The following is a 19,942-nucleotide window of genomic DNA, read 5'->3' as shown; positions in this document are numbered from 1 at the left end:
AAAAAGGATAAATACAAAAGGAGGATATAACAATAATAAATATATAAACATTTATAAAAATACATTTATATATATACACACATTAAATCTTCAAATTTTATGAAGCAATCACTGCAGAACTAAAGGGAGAAACTGACAAATCTATCATATTTGGAGATTTATTTCACATCTCTCAGTAACTGATAGAACAACTAGACAAAAAATCAGTAAGGTTATAGAAGACCTGAACAAAACTATCACCTTAATATGATGATATTTATAGGCCACTATATTTAACAGCTTAAATATAAAAATTCAAGAGAACTTGGAATATTCATCAGGATAGAATATTTGAGGCATGAAATAAATCTCAACATATTTATTTTGTGTTGAAAATTAAATTAGAATTCAAGAATAATAAAATATCTTGAAAAGCCCCTAAATATTTGGAAATTAAACTACCACTTCTAAATGACCCTTGGCTCAAAGAAAAATTACAAAAGCAATTTTAGGATATATTTTTAGCAGTATACAAATTTAGGGGCGCCTGGGTGGCTCAGTCATTAAGCGTCTGCCTTCGGCTCAGGTCATGATCCCAGGGTCCTGGGATCGAGCCCTGCATCAGGCTTCCTGCTCCGCGGGAAGCCTGCTTCTCCCTCTCCCACTCTCCCTGCTTGTGTTCCCTCTCTTGCTGTGTCTCTCTCTTTCAAATAAATAAATAAAATCTTAAAAAAAACACAACAGTATACAAATTTAAACAGAACATCAAAATCAATGGGATTCAGGTAAAACAGTGTTACAAGGAATATCACTAGCTATAAATGCTTATATTGAAGAAGAAAGGTCTAAAATTATTTAGAATGCTACTTAAGGTAGCTAAAATATTAGTCTAAGTTAATTTATCTAAAGTAAAAAGAAGGAAATAATGATAAAGATAAAATTAGAAATTAATGAGATAGAAATCAGAGAATGAAAATCAATGACAATGAAAGTCAGGGCTTTGAAAATAATCAATATACTTGATAAACCTCTTGCTGTGCTGGTGGAGAAATGAAAGAAAAAAGAAATTTCCAGTATCAGGAATGGAAGAGGGTCCATTACTTACTACACATCCTACATATTTTTAAAATAAGGAATATTAAAAACTATGTAAATGAATTTGGCAATTTAGATGAAATTGGCAAGTTTCTTAAAAGACATTATCATAACTGATTGAGAGAAGATATCATTTAAATTTGTCTATTTGTTTACAGAATTGTACACATAAAGACTGCTGTGATCCTAGGATATGTGTAAAGAAAAAGGGTAAACAATGTGGTTCTGGGGAATGCTGCACACTAGATTGCAAGGTAAGAATCAATCTATTTTATAGTAGCTCAGCATTAAATTTCTTGAAATACTTGTTTCAAAGAGATGAGAAGCATGTCAATACCCTATCAGCCCTTTGCACTGTATTATATCCAAGCACATTGGACCCCTCTTACACTTTAGTCCATTCAGTAATCTGTTATTTCCAGGACTCTCATGTACATAATGCCTGATCATTCTTCTCTCCTGACTTGAATTCCCATCTTTATATCTTATTACAAATCTTTCTTGTACCCATTGAGATATTTCTGCAATCAACATACACCTGAAGCAACCCTCTTAAGGTCTTCTTTTCTTTTTTTTTTAATTTAAATTCAATTAGCCAACATATAATATATTATTAGTTTCTGATGTAGAGTTCAGTAATTCATCAGTTGCATGCAACACCCACGTCTTATTTTCTAACACCATACACCACATGGGGTCAAGAAGTTAGATTAGTTTTTTTGTTTGTTTGTTTGTCTTTGTTAACTAAATTCTCTTCACTGTCTTCTGGTAAAGTCTGCTCTTCCTTTGCAATTCAGTTATTGTTACAATCGACCAATCCCTCTTTATTGAAAGTATTTAAAGAATTCCTGAATAATTGCCCTGTATCCAGAACAATTAACTGGAATCCTAAAGAAAAAAGAAACTCCCGAACAAGGTAAATGGCAGAAGTCCATAACATTGGAGTAAGAATATGCTTTTATGTTTAAAATTTTTCCCCCAAACTTTATTGAGATATAATTGACATATAACATTGTGTAAGTTTAAGGTGTACAATGTAATGATTTCATATAAGTATATATTGTGAAATGATTACAATAAGGTTAACGCATACACCTCATTACATAGCAAGAACATTCAACATTCAGTAAGAAACTTTCAAGTATACAGTATATTATTAACTTTAGTCATCATGCTGTACATGAGATCCCCACACTGATTCATTTTATGGCTGACAATTTGTATCCTTGGCCAACATCTTTCCATTTCCCCCACAGTTTTATTTATTCCTTTCTGATTTGGATGCCTTTTAATTCTTTTCTCTTGCCTAATTGCTCTGGCTAGGACTTCTAGTACTATGTTACACAGGAGTGGTAAGAATGGACAACTTTGTTTTTGATCTGACAGGTAAAGATTTCAGCTTTCCACTATTGAAAATTGTTTGTTCAGGCTTGTCATATATAGCTTTTATTATATTGATATATGTTTATTCTATACACAAACTGTTGAGAGCTTTTGTCATAAAAGTGTGTCAAATTTTGTCAGATGTCTTTTCTGCCACTTTAGAGGATTGCATGAATTTTGCCCCTAATTATATTAATGGGGTATATTATGTTTATTGATTCCTGTGTGTTGAATCATCCTTCCATCCAGGCATAAATCTCACTTGATCATGGTATATGATACTTTTAATGGGTTGTTGAATTTGGTGTGTTAGTATTTTGTTGAGAATGTTTGCATCTATATTCATCAGGGATATTGGCCTGTAAATGTCTCTTCTTGTTTCTTCCCTTATTTGTCTTTGGCATCAGGGTAAAGCGGGCATTGTAAAATGAGTTTGGGAGTGTTCCCTCCTTTTTAATTTTTGGGAGAGTTGAAAAAGATTAGCATTAATTCTTTAAATATTTCATAGAATTCACCTGTGAAACCATCTACTTCTGGTCTTTGTTAGAAGCTTTGATAACAAATTCAGTCTCTTGTGTTTGGTTTGTTCAGGTTTTCCATTTCTTCATGATTCAGTCTTGCTAGGTTGTCTGTTTCTAGGAATTTAGCCATTTCTTCTAAAGGGTTATGCAGTTTGTAGGTGGATAATTGTTATAGTAGCCTTTTATGATACTTCGTATTTCTATGGTATCAATTTTAGTGTCTCCTCTTTCTTCCATAATTTTATTTTATTTAGTCCTGTCTCTTTTTCTTGGTTAGTCTAGCTAAAGGTTTGCCATTTTGTTTATCTTCTCAAAACTCAACCCTTGGTTTAATTGATTTTTGCCCCTATTATTTGTCTGGTCTCTATTTCATTTATTTCTGCTCTGATCTTTGTTATTTCTTTCTTTCTACTAAGTTGGGGCTTAGTTTGTTTTCCTTTTTTAATTCCTTTAGGGATAAAGTTAGGTTATTTGAGATTTTTTTAATGTAGGCATTTATTGCTGTAAACCTACCTCTTAGAACTGCTTTTCCTATGTCCCTATGTTTTGGTATGTTGTTTTTTTATTTTTATTTATTTTAAGATACTTATCTGATTTCCTTTTTTTTCTTCTTTGGTCCATTGGTTTTTCAGGAGTATGGTGTTAAATTGCATATTTTGTGAAATTTTCAGTTTTTTCCCTGAGGTTTCATACCATTGTGTGTGGAAAAGATATGAGATATTATTTCAATTCCTTTAAATTTCATAAGACTTGCTTTGTGGACCAACATATGTTTTATCCTGGAGAATGTTCCATGTGTGCTTGAGAAGAATGTGTATTTTGTTCTGTTGGACATAATGTTCTATATATGTCTTTAAGGTCCATTTGTTCTATAGTTTTATTCAGGCCTGCTATTTTCTTCCTAATTTTCTTTCTGATTGATCTATCCAATGTTAATGGTAGGGTATTGAAGTCCTCTACTATTACTGAATTGCTATTTATCCCTTCAGTCTGTCAATATTTAGTTAAAATTTTAGGCACTCCAATATTTGGTGCATATATAGTTACAAGTGTTATATTCTCTTCACTTTCTTCGTGTGTGTGTGTGTGTGTGTGTGTGTGTGTGTGTGAGATTTGATTGGAAGTCTATTTTATCTGATTTAAGTATAGCAAACCCTGATGTCTTTTGGTTACCATTTGCATGGAATATATTTTTTACTTCCCTTTATTTTCAGCCTATGAATGTCCTTAAACGTAAATTGAGTCTCTTGTAGCCAGTTTATTGTTAGATTTTGCTTTTTATCCATTTTCCACTCTGTGTCTTTTGGTTAGAGAAAATCCATTTACATTTAAAGTAATTATTGATAGTTAAGAACTTTCTATTGCCATTTTGTTAATCATTTTCTGGTTTTTTTGTTTGTTTGTTTGTTTTAGTTCTTTTTTTCCCTTTAATCCCCTCTTGCTGTCTTCCTTTGTGATTTATTTTTTGTAGTGATGTGCTTTAATTTGTTTCTCTTTACCTTTTGTGTGTCTACTGTAGGTTTCTTCTTTGTGATTGGATAAGGCTTACATAAAACATTTTATAGATATAATAGTCTATTTTTTAAGTTTTTATTTTAATTCCATTTAGTTAACATACAGTGTTATATTAATTTTAGGTATACAATGTAATAATTCAGTATTCTGATAGTTCCATACATCAGCCTGTGGTCATCACAGTAAGTGCATTCCTTAATTTCCATCACATATTTAACCCATCGCCCCACCCAACTCCCCTCTGGTAACCATCAGTTTGTTCTTCATAATTAAAAGTCTATTTCTTGATTTGATTCTCTCCCTTCTTTCTTTCATTTTTTTTTTACCTTTGCTTGTTTTATTTCTTAAAGTCCACATATGAGTGAAATCATATGGTATTTATCTTTCTCTATCTGACTTATTTTGCTTAGCATTATACTCTAGCTCCATCCTTGTCATTGCAATGACAAGATTTCATTTTTTTTATGGCTGACTAATATTCTATTGCATATATATATATGCCACATCTTTTTTATCCACTCATCTATCGATGGACACTTGGGCTGCTTCCTTAATTTGGCTATTGTAAATAATGCTGCTATAAACATAGGGGTGCATGTATCCCTTTGAATTAGTGTTTTTATATTCTTGGGGTAAATACCCAGTATAGTGCAATTGTTGGATTGTAAGGTATTTTTATTTTTTTTAAGTTTTTAATTAAATTCCCAGTTAGTTAACATAAAGTGTAATGTTAGTTTCAGGCATACAACATAGTGATTCAATGCTTCCTTACAACACCTGGTGCTCATCACAAGTGCAATCCTTAATCCCCATCACATAATAGTCTATTTTAAGCTGATAATAACTTATCTTCAGTCACATACTAAAGCTCTACATTTTTAATTCTTATTTAATTCCCCCACATTTTGTTCTATTAATATCACACTTTGCATCTTTTTATGTTGTGCATCTTTTAACAAATCATTGTAACAATATTTACTTTATAAGACTATTTTCTTTTAACTTTTGTACTAGAGATAAATGTATTTTGCCACCATTACAGTATTAGAGTATTCTGAATTTGAGTATATATTTACATTTACCAGTGAGTTTTGTACTTTAAATATTTTCATGAGTTAGTGTCCTTTCATTGAATTTGATGAACTCCCTGTAGTATTTTTTTTTTTTGGATGATACACAAGCTTTAATCCCATCTATAATTTTATCTGATACCATAATACAATTTAGCTATATTGCATAGGATGTGCCAACAATCATATTAATAACCAACTAAACTCCAGGACTTTGCTTGAGTGACCCTTTTAATGGTAAACTCCAGGTCACAACACATTAACTGTCAGTTCAGCTACACCAAGGTTTGTGGAGACAATGGCTTCTGTGCCCAAGCAGGTTGCAAATCAATTTCGAATGGAACCTGGTATCACCCTGAAGGAATTCTAACTTCATACTGTTGGGGTAGTATACCAAGATGGCTTCAGAGTGGACTAACTTTACACAGCACATTTTTAAAAAGGCACATTTATTCAGCGTCATGATCAGACTATTACATTTAGCAATCAACAGCATGGGTGCAAAAAAAAAAAAAAAACTACATTAAAATCCTTTGTTGGGATGCTTTACACTTTCCACAGAACAGAAACTAAAATAACCTATTATACAATTAGTCACAAATACAGTCCTTGAGTTTTTTGCCCATACACATGAGTATTGTCTAAAACATGTCTTCTTTGTAGCAGCTAGGCCCTGCCACCACTGTGCTTGGCCAAGTTCACAAATCTGTTGTAACCTGCAGCTTCCCTGTCACTTCTCTGGCTCTCCTCTTCTGCTAAGCTTTGTTTCCTGGCAATAATTAAAACCTTCTGCCACTGCTGTAGCTGCTGCTGCTGCTGGAACCACCATAGCCACCTTGGTTTTGTGGTTTGGCAAAGTATTGGCCTCCACCACTATAGGGGCCAGAGCTTCTGCCTCCAAAATTTCCTCCTTTCATGGGTCCAAAATTTGAGGATTGATTGTTGTAATTGCCAAAATCATTATAGCTTCCGCCACCTCCAAAGTTGCTTCTATCATTACCAAATCCGTTATAGCCATCCCCACTGCCACCATATCCACTATCATCTCGACTGCCACCAAAGCCACCTTGACCACTGAAGTTCCCTCCATGACCAAAATTGTCATTCCCACCAAAACCACCTCCATGACCACCACCAAAGTTTCCAGAACCACTTCGACCTCTTTGGCTAGATGAAGCACTAGCCATCTCTTGCTTAGATAGGGCTTTCCTTACTTCACAGTTGTGGCCATTCACAGTATGGTATTTTTGAATGACAATCTTGTCTACAGAGTCATGGTCATCAAATGTTCAAAAGCAAAACCTCTCTTTTGCCACTGCCTCGGTCAGTCATGGTCTTGATCACTTCAATTTTCCCATACTGTTCAAAATAATCTCTTAGATGATGTTCTTCAGTGTCTTCTTTAATGCCACCAACAAAAATCTTTTTCACAGTTAAGTGGACACCAGGTCTTTGAGCATCTTCTCTTGAGACAGCCCTCTTTGGTTCCACAACTCTTCCATCCACCTTGTGTGGCCTTGCATTCATGGCTGCATCCACCTCCTCCACAGTGGCATATGTGACAAACCCAAAGCCTCTGGAGCCCTTGGTGTTTGGATCTCTCATTACCACACAGTCTGTAAGCATTCCCCATTGCTCAAAATGGCTCCTCAGACTCTTATCGGTTGTTTCAAAGCTAAAACCTCCGATGAAGAGCTTCCGCAGCTGTTCAGGCTCTTTGGGACACTCTAACTTAGACATGGGACAGTGGTGGGAGGGGAGACTTTAACGATGCCTACTCGGCGGCGTCCACGGGCAGAAAGGAGTAATCTAACCAACGTATCTTCCCTGTAGTATAAGACGGATCTAGAGGTGTTGAACTCACTTAGCTTTTATTTATCTGGGAATGTCTTTAAATCTCCTTATTTTCTGAAGGACCGTTTTGCGATGAATAGTTTTCTTATCCAACAGTTTTTTTTTTCTTTCAGCATTTTAAATTTATCATCTCACTCTCTCCTGGCTTACAAATTTTTTGCACAGAAATCTGCTGATAACCGTATGTGGATTCCCTTATATGTAATGAGTAATTTTTATCTTCAATTTTTGTTTCAAAAGTTTTCCTTTGACTTTTAACATTTTGATTATAATTTGTCCTGGTCAATCTTAGGTTGTTCTTGCTTGAAGTCATTTTAGCTTTCTGTTCCTGTTTGTCTATACTTCTTCCAAAATTTGGGAAATTTTTTATCTATTATTCTTTAAATCTTTCTACTCCTTTCTCTCTTGTTTTCTTCTTCAGGGATCTCATAATATGAATTTAATTTGCTTAACGATGTCCCATAATTCATGTAGGCTTTCTTCACTCTTTTTTCTTTTTGTTCATGTAACTAGCTAATTTCAAATCAACAGTATTCCAGTTCACTTAGTATTTATTTTGAATGATTGATTCTGATGTTGAAGCCCTTTATTGAATTTCTCATTTCTGTTATTGTTTTATTCAACTTTAGGATTTCTCTTTGGTTCTTTTTGATGGTTTTTATTTCTTTATTACTTCATTTTGTTCTTACATGTTTTCCTGATTTTGTTCAGTTGTCTATATGTGTTCTCTTGCATTTCACTGAGTTTCTTTAAGATGATTATTTTGAATTTTTGTGAGGCAATTCATAGATCTCCATTTTTTGTGATTGGTTACTCTAGCTTTATTTGTTTGCTTTCATGGTGTCATAGTTGCCTGATTCTTTGTGATCCATGTAGCCTTTGATTGGTATCTGGGCATTTAAAAGAGCAAACACCTCTTCTAGTCTCTACAGAGTGGTTTCTGCAGATTAAGATCTATCAATTCCTAGGCTGATGGGATTACCTCCAGAATTGGCAGTTGCTGGGTTTAGAGCCAGTTTACAAGGCTTTTGCTGAGTCTGTAGTGGGATCTGTGGTTGTTGGGCTTGTACCTGGAGCTTGGGTGGGTATGGATCCTGTTTGGTTCCTATATGGGATTGCCTCAAGTACCTTATTCTGTAGGGTGACAGTAGGACAAAGATCTGCTTCAGGGCCCACAACTGGATGTTTTGACAGCATCCTGTTACCCATTGTGTGGATGGGTGTGACTCCCACTAAGTTCCTAGGAGGGCTCTTGCCAGATCACTGGGTCAGTCTCTTTGTGGTCAGGGTGGTACTCCTGGACCACAGCTGATTCATGGGCCATTTCAGGGTCTACATCTGGAACTAAGGTCCTTGTGCCTCTTACTCATGCATGGGTAGATGTGACTCCTCCTGGGTTCCTTGGCATGTGATGCTTATAGCAGGATCATTGCCACATGGGGCTGAGACAAGTCCTTGGGTATGGAGCTATTTCTGGGTCTTTAGTTGGGTCAGGAAGTAGCTGCCTGGGTGAGGGCCTGCCTTTTCAATTTAGCTTTCCTCAGTCCTAGAGTTCACCTGGGTTTCAGTGTCTCCTACTTGGATCCCAGAGCTTTGCTGAAGGCACTTTTGTCTGTGGACTGCTGTTAAGTATTGTTGCTGAGGGAAAATATGAGTAGGGGATTCTTATTTTGCCATCTTGTGACATCGTTCTTTGGATGTGCTGTTAAAATTAAGTTGTAGGATCCAGAAGCAATTTCAGGAAACTGTCATTCTCAAAAAATTACAAGGGTTGACCTCTTTGAATTAAGACAATGTCATAAGAAGGGAACTGAACACAATAAAGTTAATGGTGTATGAAATAAGCAATGATTACAGATAAACTAAATTTGCAATTTAAGCATGAAATCAATGCTAATCTTAGTGGATACCCAAATTTCTGTCCCTCAAACTAGTCATAGAGTTGGAAGACAAATATTAAGAAGATAGGGTCAAATATAAGGATTAGAGCAGAAGGAAAAATAGAGAAAAAGAAAGATAGGACTGAAAACACAGTCCTATCTTTAAGTTTTCTTAATATCAAAGAAAATTGATGTAATTCAGTTTAATGTGGCAGGTAGACATCACTCTACTTTACTCATATCCTTAAAACTAATGTACAGCAACGTGTGGAGAAAACAATAACCAAAATATACAAATAAAAACTCAGTGAAATTTGGATGAAATAAAAGGTTGACATTAGAAACAGATACTCATTTACAGTTTATTTGCAGCTTGAAATTGTTTATCCACTCACTAATTCAGAAAATATTTTATCCCATCCTGAGGGGTATTACAGAGGATTAATCTTTAAACAAACAAATATTTAAAAGATAATTTCAGATAGTGATATGTGATTTAAAAATAAAATAGGGCTGGGGTGCCTGGGTGCCTCAGGTGGTTGAGTCTGCCTTCAGCTCAGGTCATAATCTCAGAGTCCTGGGATCAAGCCCAGCGTTGGGCTCCCTGTTCAGTGGAGAGCCTGCTTCTGCTTGTCCCTCTCCCTCTACTGCTCCCCCTGCTGTTCTCTCTCTCTCTTTCTGTCAAATAAATAAAGTCTTAAAAAAAATAAAAATAAAATAGGGCAAAAGAATAAAGACTGAGTGAGTGTGTATTTTAGTCAGGGTAAACAAGGAATAGCTCTTTAAGGGATGACATTTGATCTAATACCTCAGTGACAAGTAGAAGTATTGGTATACATGATTCAAACAAAAGACAAGTAATAAAAAGATTCTGAGAACGGGAAATTAATAAAGAAAAATGAACATAAAGAAAAATGGCTTCTTATGTTCTTACAATTTAATGACTGATAGAGAAAGAAATAGTGTAGGGACCTAGTTTTTGTGACTTTTCAGAATTGTTCAGCCATGCTTTTCTGCTCATTGCTACTGATTAAAAGACAAAAGTGCCTAATGAACATTCATTTCCAAAATATGGCTTCTTTGTTATAAATGCCAATTCAAACCATAGTAGGTAAGGTAATTATTATACATTTTTCTAGAACATGGTTGACAAATCAGACATTTTACAAACTGGCTTCTGTTTTAAAGACAATTAAAAAAAAACCTCTGGTAAATACCTTTGTAAAAATGAAGAATTCACATACAATACGGTTAGTTTACCACCTTATTTGCTATAGTACATGGTCTCCTGGACTGAGTCTATGTGACTACCCAGATATGCTTGGCCATGGTTTTCTGCTCAATCCAAATGACAGATTGCTTGAAATGCAATGTTTCATATGCTCTTTCTGGAGACAGCAACTACATATCTTTGGTAAAACTTTGGCCAGCTTATTAATGCACCAACCATCTTGTATTTGTTTTGCTTTGATCTCCCCAAGCTCCCAAACCTTAATGAAGCATTAGGATATAAGTTTTGCTTCAAGCTCTGATTTTTGGGGAACCCATACTATGACAGACAGGGTGGCAGGCAAGAATCAGATTCTATAAAGCAATGTTATATATTACTATTATTGCATAATATATTACCCCCTAAATTAAAATTCACATTTCCCCTCACAGTTTCTGTGGGTCAGGAATCTGAGTGTAGCTTTCCTGGGTCTTCTGGCTCATGGTTTCCTACAACCAGACTAAAAATCATCATTGATATAGAATACTTCTACCACACTGTCAAACAACTTAACCAAATTGACATTAATGAACATTCCACCCAGCAACAGCAGAATATACAGTATTTATAAGCATGCATGGAATATCTTTGAGGATGGACCATATGCTAGGGTACAAAATTAGTCTTAGTATATTTTAAAAGACTGAAATCATATAAAGTATATTCTCCGATATCCTAAAATAAAATTAAAAATCAACAAATGAAGGAAATTAATAAATCTACAAATATTAGAAATTAAATAACACATTTATCAATAATGTGTCAAAGAAGAAATCACAAGAAGTTTAGAAATATTTTGAACTGAGTGAAAACTAAAAAACAAAACATGGCATAAAGAAGGCAAAGCAGTGTTTAGAGGGAAATTTTTACTTGTAGATACCTATATTAGAAAATAAGAAATAAATCAATAATCTAGGCTTGTACCTTAAAAGTCTATAAACAGAAGAACAAATTAAATCCAAGGCAAATATAAGGAAAAAAATAAAGGTTGAGAGGAAATCAGAGGAACCAAAATTTGTTCTTTAAAAAAATCAATAAAAATGGATAAACTTTACCTAGACTAAGAAAGAGAGGTTTTACAGAAATGAAAGGGGAGAATCAATACTGACCTTACATAATTTAAAAGAATTATAAGGAAATCTGCTAAACTACCATATCCAGCAAATCAGACAACTTAGATAAAATAGGAAGACACAAATTACCAAAAATGACTTAAGAAAAAATGGAAAATCTGAATGGACAAGTAAAGAAATTGAATTAGTAACTTAAAATCTTTCCATAAAGAAAAGCTCAGGTCTAGATGGCTTTATTGTTGAATTCTATCAAACATTTAAAAAAGAAACACCAATATTCCACAATCTCTTTCAGAAAATATGAGAAAAAAAACCCTTTAAACTCATTCTATGAGGATAGTATCACCTGAATGCCAAAGACATCACAAGAAAACTAGAGAAAAACTATACCTTATTAATATGGTTACAAAAATTCTAAAAAAGTTACATGCAGAATCCAGAAACACGTGAAAAGGATAATCTACCATGACCAAGAGGGATTTATCTCAGTAATATAAGGTTGGTTTAATTAATATAACACACCATATTAATCAGATGAAGGAAAACACATGATAATCTCAAAAGATGCAGAAAAAGGACCCACTCATTATAAAATTACTAACAAATTAGAAATAGGAAGGATCATAACCTGATGGAGAGCATCTATAAAAAATCTAGAGCTAACATACTAATGATGACAGTCTGAGTCCTTTCCCCCTAAAGTCAGAAACAAAGCAAGGAGGTAGGTTCTCATCACTTCTATTAAACATTGTACTAGAGATTCTAAAAAGTACAATTAAGTAAGAAGAAGAAGTAAAGGCATCAAATTTGGAAGGGTAGAAAGTACAACTAACTCTCCTTATTTGCAGATGACATGATCCTGTATGTAAATAATCCTAAAGAATCTACTAAAAATACCTTTTACATAAATGAGTTAATCAAAGTCACAGGATACCAAAAATACCTTTGAAATAAATGAGTTAGTCACAGGATACAAATATGACCTGTATTTCTATATAATAGAAGTGAACAATCCGAAAATGAAATTAGGAAAACAATTTCATTCATAATGTCATCGAAAAGTACTTTGGAACACATTTAATAAAAGAAATGTAAAACATATACACTTAACAAAACATTGCTGAGAAAAAAGAACATCTAAATAAATGGTAAAATGTTCCATGTGAAGGGACTGGAAAACCGTATTGTTAAGGCAGCAATTCTCCTCTTTGTCAGAGGTCCCCAGTACTATCCCCAGGTTTGTTTGTTTGTTTATAAGATTTTATTTATTCATTTGAGAGAGAGAGCATGAGCAGGGGGGAGAGGCAGAGGGAGAAGCTGACTCCCCACTGAGCAGGGAACTGATCCTAGGACTCGATCATGACTTGAACTGAAGGCAGATAGATGCGTAACCATCTGAGCCACCCAGGCACCCCCTATCCCCAGGTTTAATGACTCAGTAGGAGGACTCATAGCATTCAGCATAGAGCATACTCATCACTATGCTTTACTGCAGCAAAAAAATACAAAGCAAAATCAGCAAAGGATATCTTTCCATTTATTTGTGTCCTCATGAATTTTTCATCAGTGTTTTATATTTTTCAGTATCCAGGTCTTATAACTCCTTGATTAAATTTATTCCTAAGAATTTTATTCTTTTTGCTGATGTTGTAAATGGGATTTTTTTCCTTAATTTCTTTTGTAGATAGCACATTTTTAGTATGAAGATACACAACTGATTTTTATATTTTTATTTTGTATCTTGCAACTTTACTGAATTCTCTTGCAACTTTACTGAATTCACTTATTATTTTTAATAGTTTTTTGGTAGAGTCTTTAGAGTTTCCTATATATAGGATAATATCATCTGCAGAGACAACCTGACTGCTTCTTTTCCTATTTGGATGCCTTTTCTTTTTCTTGCCTAATTGTTCTGGCTTGGACTTCCAGTACTAAGTTGAATAAGAGTTGTGAGAGAGGGCACCCTTGTCTTAGCTAAGGGCTTGTCATATATGGCCCTTATTATGTTGAGGTACATTCCTTCTAAGTTGTTGATAGTTTTTAATCATGAAAATACATTGAATTATGTCAAATTTTTTTTTTCTGCATCTAGTGAGATGATCATTTTTTAAAATTTAAATTCAATTAGCCAACATATTAAATTCAATTAGCCATCATATTATTTTTTTATTATTTTTAATCCTTCACTTTGTTAATGTGATGTATCACATTTATTAAATTGCATATGTTCAAACATCCTTGAATTTAGTGATAAATCTTAATTGATCATGATGAATGATCCTTTTAATGTGCTGTTGAAATTGGTTTGCTAGTATTTTATTGAGAATTATTGTATTTATGTTCATCAGGCCTGTTCATCAGGTCAAAATTACATTAGCATATAGTTTTCTTTTCTTCTGGTACTTTGGTCTGACTGTGGTATTAGGATAATTCTGACCTCATAAAATGAGTTTGGAAGTTTTTCTTCCTATTCAGTTTTTTGGAAGAGATTGAAAAGGATTAGCATTAAGTATTCCTTAAGTGTTTGGTAGCATTCATCTGTGAAGCCATCTGATCCTGGGATTTTCTATGTTGGGAGGTTTTTAACTGATAACTAATTTGATCTCTTTACTCATTATTGGTTTGTTTAGATTTTTCTATTTTTTTTTCATGATTCAATTGATAGGTCGTTTCTAGGAATCCCTTCTAAGTTATATGATTTTATATATATATATATATATAGTAGTCTCTTATGATCTTTTGCATTTCTGTGATATCTGTTGTAATGTCACCTCTTTCATTTATAATTTCTTTGAGTCTTCTCTGTTTTTTCTTAGTTTAGCAAAAGGTTTATCAATTTTATCTTTGCAAAAACCAGCTCATTTCACTGATGTTTTCTATTGTTTTTCTCATCTCTATTTTATTTATTTCTGTTTAAACTTTATTTCTTTTCTTCTGGTAACTTTGAGCTTAGTTTGTTCTTTTTCTAGTTCCTTGAGATGTTAAGATCTTCCTTCTTTTTATTGTAGGTGTTTGTCACTATAAATGTTCCTTTCAGAATTGCATTTAATGCATTCCTTAATTTTTTAATTGTTAGATTTCAATTTTTCATTTGTCTTGAGATATTTTTTTGATTCCCTTTGATTTCTACTTTAATACATTGTTCAGGAGTGTGTTGTTTAATTTCCACATATTTGTGAATTTTCACTATTGATTTCCAGTTTAACATCATTATGATTAGAAAAAATTCTTGATATAATTTCGGTCTTCTTAAATTTGTTAAGACTTGTTTTTTTTTGCCTAACCTATGATCTACCTTGGAGAACGTTCCTTGTGTGCTTGAGGAGAATTTGTATTCTGCTGCTGTTGGATGGAACATTCTGTATGTGTTTGTTAGGTCCATTAGGTCTATGCCCACTTCAAGCCCACTGTTCTGGTATAGATTTTTCTTTTTGGATGATCTAGCCAATACTGAAAGTAGAGTGATGAAGTCACCTACTCTCTTTAATTCTGTCAATATTTGTATATTTAGGTATTCTGATGTTGGGTGCATATATATTTGCAATTGTTATATCGTCTTAATGAGTTGACCTCTTTATCGTTATATAATAACTTTCTCTATCTCTTGTGACCATTTTTGACTTAAAGTCTATTTTGTATGACATAAATGTAGCCCTCCCTGCTCTGTATGATTGCCATTTGCTCGAGCTATTTTTTCTATCTCTTCACTTTCAGTTTGTGTGTCCTAAAGACTTAAGTGGGTCTCTTGTATGTAGCATATAGTTTGATCTTGTTTTTAATTAATCTGCTTACTCTGTGTCTTTTGGTTATGATTCATTTACTTTTAAAGTAATTATAGATAAGGGAGGATTTGCTATTGCCATATTAATTGTTTTTTGTTTGTTTTGTTGTTTTTATCCTGTTTTTCCTCTTTTAATGTCTTACTTTGTGATTTGATGATTTTTCTGTGGTGGTATGCTTTAATTTTCTTTATATTTTGTATATTCACTACAGGTATTTGTGTGTGTGTGTATCTGTATGTGATTACCACAAGGCTTACACAAGACATTTTATAGTTATAACAGTCTATTTTAAGGTGATAACAACTAACTTTGATCTCATACAAAAAAATCCCCTCCCATTTTATGCTATTGATGTCATATATACATCCTTTTATATTGCATATCCATGAACAAATTATTATAGCTATAGTTATTTTTAATACTTTTATCTTTTAATTTTTATACTAGAGTTAAAAGTGATTTATGCACCAACTATTACAGTAGTGGGAGTATTCTGAATTTAACTATAACTTACTTTTTTTTTTTTAAAGATTTTATTTATTTATTTGAGAGAGAGAGACACAGCGAGAGAGGGAACACAAGCAGGGGGAGTGGGAGAGGGAGAAGCAGGCTCCCCGCAGAGCAGGGAGCCCGATGTGGGACTCGATCCCAGGACCCTGGGATCATGACCTGAGCCAAAGGCAGTCGCTCAACCGACTGAGCCACCCAGGCGCCCAACTATAACTTACTTTTACCAGTGATTTTTATACTTTTGTGTTTTCATATTGTGAATTAGAATTTTTTCATTTCTACTTGAAGAACTCTCTTTAGCATTTTTTGTAAGACATGTATAGTGATGATGAACTCCTTTAGATTTGTTTATCTGGGAAAGTCTCATCTCTTTTTCATTACTGAATGATAGCTTTATTGGATATAGTATTCTTTTCTTTTTTTAAAGATTTATTTCATTTATTTGAGAGAGAGAGAGAGAGCATGTGCACGCACATGTGGTGGGGGAGGGACAGCAGAAGAGAGAGAGAGAGAGAGAGAGAGAGAGAGAATCTCAAGCAGATTCCCCGCTGACCTCGGAGCCTGACACAGGGCTCCATCTCATGACCCTTGAGATCATGACCTGAGCTGAAATCAAGAGTTGGACGCCTAACTGACTGAGCTGCCCAGGCATGCCTGGATATAGTATTCTTGGTTAGTAGTTGTTTTTTTTCAGCACTTTGAAAATATTATCCCATTTTCTCCTGTCCTGCAAGGTTTCTGCTGAGTAATCTGCTTATAGTCCTATATGGTTTCTCTTGTATGTGATGAGTTGCTTTTCTCTTACTACTTTCAAAATTCTCTGTCACTGACTTTTGACAATTTATTTGTAATGTGTCTTTTGAAGAATTCTTTTAGCTTTATATACATTTTCCTCTCTAGATTTGGCAAATTGTCATTATATCTTTAAATAAACTTTCTGCCCATTTCTCTCACTGCTTTTTCTGGGACTCCCATAGCACATATGTTATTTCTTTTGATGTGTCCTGTAAGTACCATAAGCTTTCTTTAATCTTTTTCTTTTTATTCTTCTAACTGGATAATTTTAAATAATTGCCCTTGAGTTCACTGTTTCTTCTGCTTGATCAACTGTGCCCTTGAAGCTTTTCAATGGAATTTTTCGGTTCAGTCATTGTATTCTTCAGATTAGAATTTCTCTTTGGTTCTTTTGTTTTAAATAATTTCTTTGTGAAACTTCTCATTTTGTTCATCTATCATTTTCCTGATTTTGTTTATTTGTCTGTGCTCTCTTGTCTGAGCTTAAGGTGATTATTTTTAATTTTTTGTCAGACACTTTGTACATTTCCATTTCTTTCATTTGTCTTCCACAAGAGCTCAATTTTATTCCTTTATTGGCATCATGTTGCCTTGATTCTTTATGTTTTTGCCTTCACATTTGAAGAAGAGCTATCTCTTCCAATGTTTACTAACTGGCCTTGAGAGAGAAAGAAGCCAGTCACCAGTCAGCCCAGCTTGAGTTTTGGGTATCTCTCAGACCTTTTTTATGGGTGTGCTTGTTCCACTCCTCTTCTGGGGTTGTTCCACACCTCTTGGGGGGGGCGGGGAATGGCACGGAGATTAGGACTGTACACCTTCTCTCAATTCCAGAAAGCCAGTCTGGCTATGGAGAGCCTCTCATAAATTTTCCCTGAGGCAGTGCCCTAAAGTGTTCAAGGTTGTGCAATTCAGCAGAGTCAAGCCAGCTGTTGATATCCGTGTTGTCTGCAGGATTGTGCCCATTTGTTGGAGGCTCATGTGTGCCATCTGCTGGGGAATTTGGGGTTCTGGCTACAGGGTGTGAGTGTGCTGGGGGTGGCTAGTTGTGGGGGTACTCAGATGAGGCTGGTGTGGTGGTCAGAGGCAATAAATTAACCCACCCATTCCTTATTTAGTTGTGTAAAGGAACATAGTCCTGACAGTGAATTGCACCTTGCATGTACAGACTGACAGTCTTGGCAAGAATAAAAATGAATTACAAATAAAATAAAAAACACACACAAAAAGATTTTAGGAGAAAACACTCAGTAAAAGGGAATCATCCATTTTTAAGCTTTAGGGCCACTTTGGAATTAGGGAACCAAGTAAAGAAACATGAACACCTCTTAATAGAGGAGCAAGTAGGATGATAAAACTTCATTCAAAGAGCATTTGAGGAACTGGGTATTTATAAGTATTGAAAAAGAAGTTGGGTGAAAGAATCCAATCTGAAAAGGTTACACACTGATTTCAAATATATGACATTCTGGAAAAGGACTGTAAAAAGGTCAGTGGTTGCCAGGAACTGAAGGGGAGATGAATAAGCAGAACATGAAGGATTTTTAGGGCAGTGAAAATACTCAGTATGATACCATAACAATAGAAACATGCCCTTATACATATGTTTAAGCCCATGAAATGTATGAGAAAGAACTTTCATGTAAACTATGGACTTTGACTTATTATGATGTATCATGTAAGTTCATCAGTTGTAACAAATGTACCACTCCAGGTGGAGATGTTGATAAGAGAGGAGGCTTTGTATGTGTGGCCAAGGGTTATATGGGAAATCTCTGTACTTACACTTCGTATTTTCTGTGACCCTTAAACTGCTACAAACAATAGTCGAAACAATAGAAGAAATTAGAATGAATGTAATATTGCCATTTATACATATTTATAAAAGGAAGCATATTTTAAAGAAACTGATATTAATACTTTTTCATTATACTTATATGTATTTTCCTTTAGAAGTAATTTTGATCATTGGTTTTGATTTGAATGTTAACTACTTAAGCTTGGGTGACTCAAGTATTATGTTTGTCTTCCCACCCATCACTTGAAGAATTTGTGTCAGAATTGTAAAATATAGCAAATACTTGTTGACAACATGGAAAAAATGTATACAGAAAACCTATTTTGGGGAGTGGTGAATGTTATAGAAGTTGGGCCTCTAGGACCTTTGAAAGCTAGAACAAATTTGACTTAATTTGCATAGGATAGCCATGAGGAATTGGGGTTTAGGCTGAGGAAAGTGTTTGCAGTGATGATATTTGGAAGTTTGTTGGCAAAGACAGGTATACAGAAAGCAAATCCCGGAAGGAATTAGCTAGAGTAGGTACTGAAGAGATCAGAGATGTATAATTGGGGAAGTTATTTTTTATAGTTGTTTGGAATGGATATGTGAAATAAACCTTTTCTTGTGTGTCCTTAAATTACCTTAACAAATCTCCATTTATGATGTGTATTTATTATTTTGTAAATGGTTGCTGATTTCTGCTTGAAGGGACAGCATATGGAGAAACCAAAGGATGTCCACATAAGCATAGCCATGATGGGTTGAAAGTAATTTTTTGAAGTGATTTTTATATTAATTGCTTAGGTTTAGTTTTTGTCTTTTTTTTTTATAATTATGGTAGTCTACTTATCTTTGAATTTCTCACTTCTCTTACCCACTCTTTTATCCACAGTAAATTTAATTATTTAAATTTCTATGCAATGCTTAAGTAGCTAACAAGATTTAATTTTGTCCTTGCTCTTAGCAACTTAGAAAAAAAATGAAAAATTAAAGCGTGAAGGGAAAGAAAAGTTGAGTATCATTGCTGCATAATCTTATATTCCTTTTTCCCTTCTAGCTAAAGCCACTTGGTATACAGTGTAGGAAATCTTTGGACGAATGCGATTTCCCTGAATATTGCAATGGGGTTTCCTCACACTGTGTGCCTGACACTTATGCACGTGATGGACAGAGTTGTGATTCAGGTGATGCCTTCTGTTATGGAGGACGATGTCGGATACATAGCAAACAGTGTAAAGATTTGATTGGAGGTAATGACCAAAACTTTCTTCTTAGTTCCTAAATTCTGGTTATTCTAAGCTCTGTTATTCAATTCTATAGGACAAAATGTAAATATAATTTGTTAATGAGTGAAGTCTTGCCCCTTGGTGTAAAAGGAAATAAAATTTTCTTGATTCTGAAAAAAAAAAAAAAAACCTTAATTTATATGGAATTCTTG

General features: G+C 34.2%; 1 protein-coding gene and 1 pseudogene across 1 annotated transcript in view; one reads left to right on the top strand and one right to left on the bottom strand.

The window, feature by feature from the left end:
- The window catches only part of LOC123847765 (disintegrin and metalloproteinase domain-containing protein 5-like), a 171,766-nt gene that overhangs the window by 68,204 nt on the left and 83,620 nt on the right, over positions 1 to 19,942 (top strand). The window contains exon 8 of the mRNA XM_064585515.1: positions 1,233 to 1,328. Within this exon, the coding sequence (XP_064441585.1) occupies positions 1,233 to 1,328 (96 nt within the window). The remainder of the gene's footprint in view (positions 1 to 1,232; positions 1,329 to 19,942) is intronic.
- On the bottom strand, positions 6,343 to 7,303 carry LOC123847963 (heterogeneous nuclear ribonucleoprotein A1-like; annotated as a pseudogene).

The sequence above is a fragment of the Mirounga angustirostris genome, unplaced genomic scaffold (assembly GCF_029215605.1).
Source record: "Mirounga angustirostris isolate CCGP_5_RB_7025 unplaced genomic scaffold, mMirAng1.0.hap1 SCAF_2, whole genome shotgun sequence".
NCBI lineage: Eukaryota > Metazoa > Chordata > Mammalia > Carnivora > Phocidae > Mirounga > Mirounga angustirostris.
This window is presented reverse-complemented; position numbering and strand designations above follow the sequence as displayed.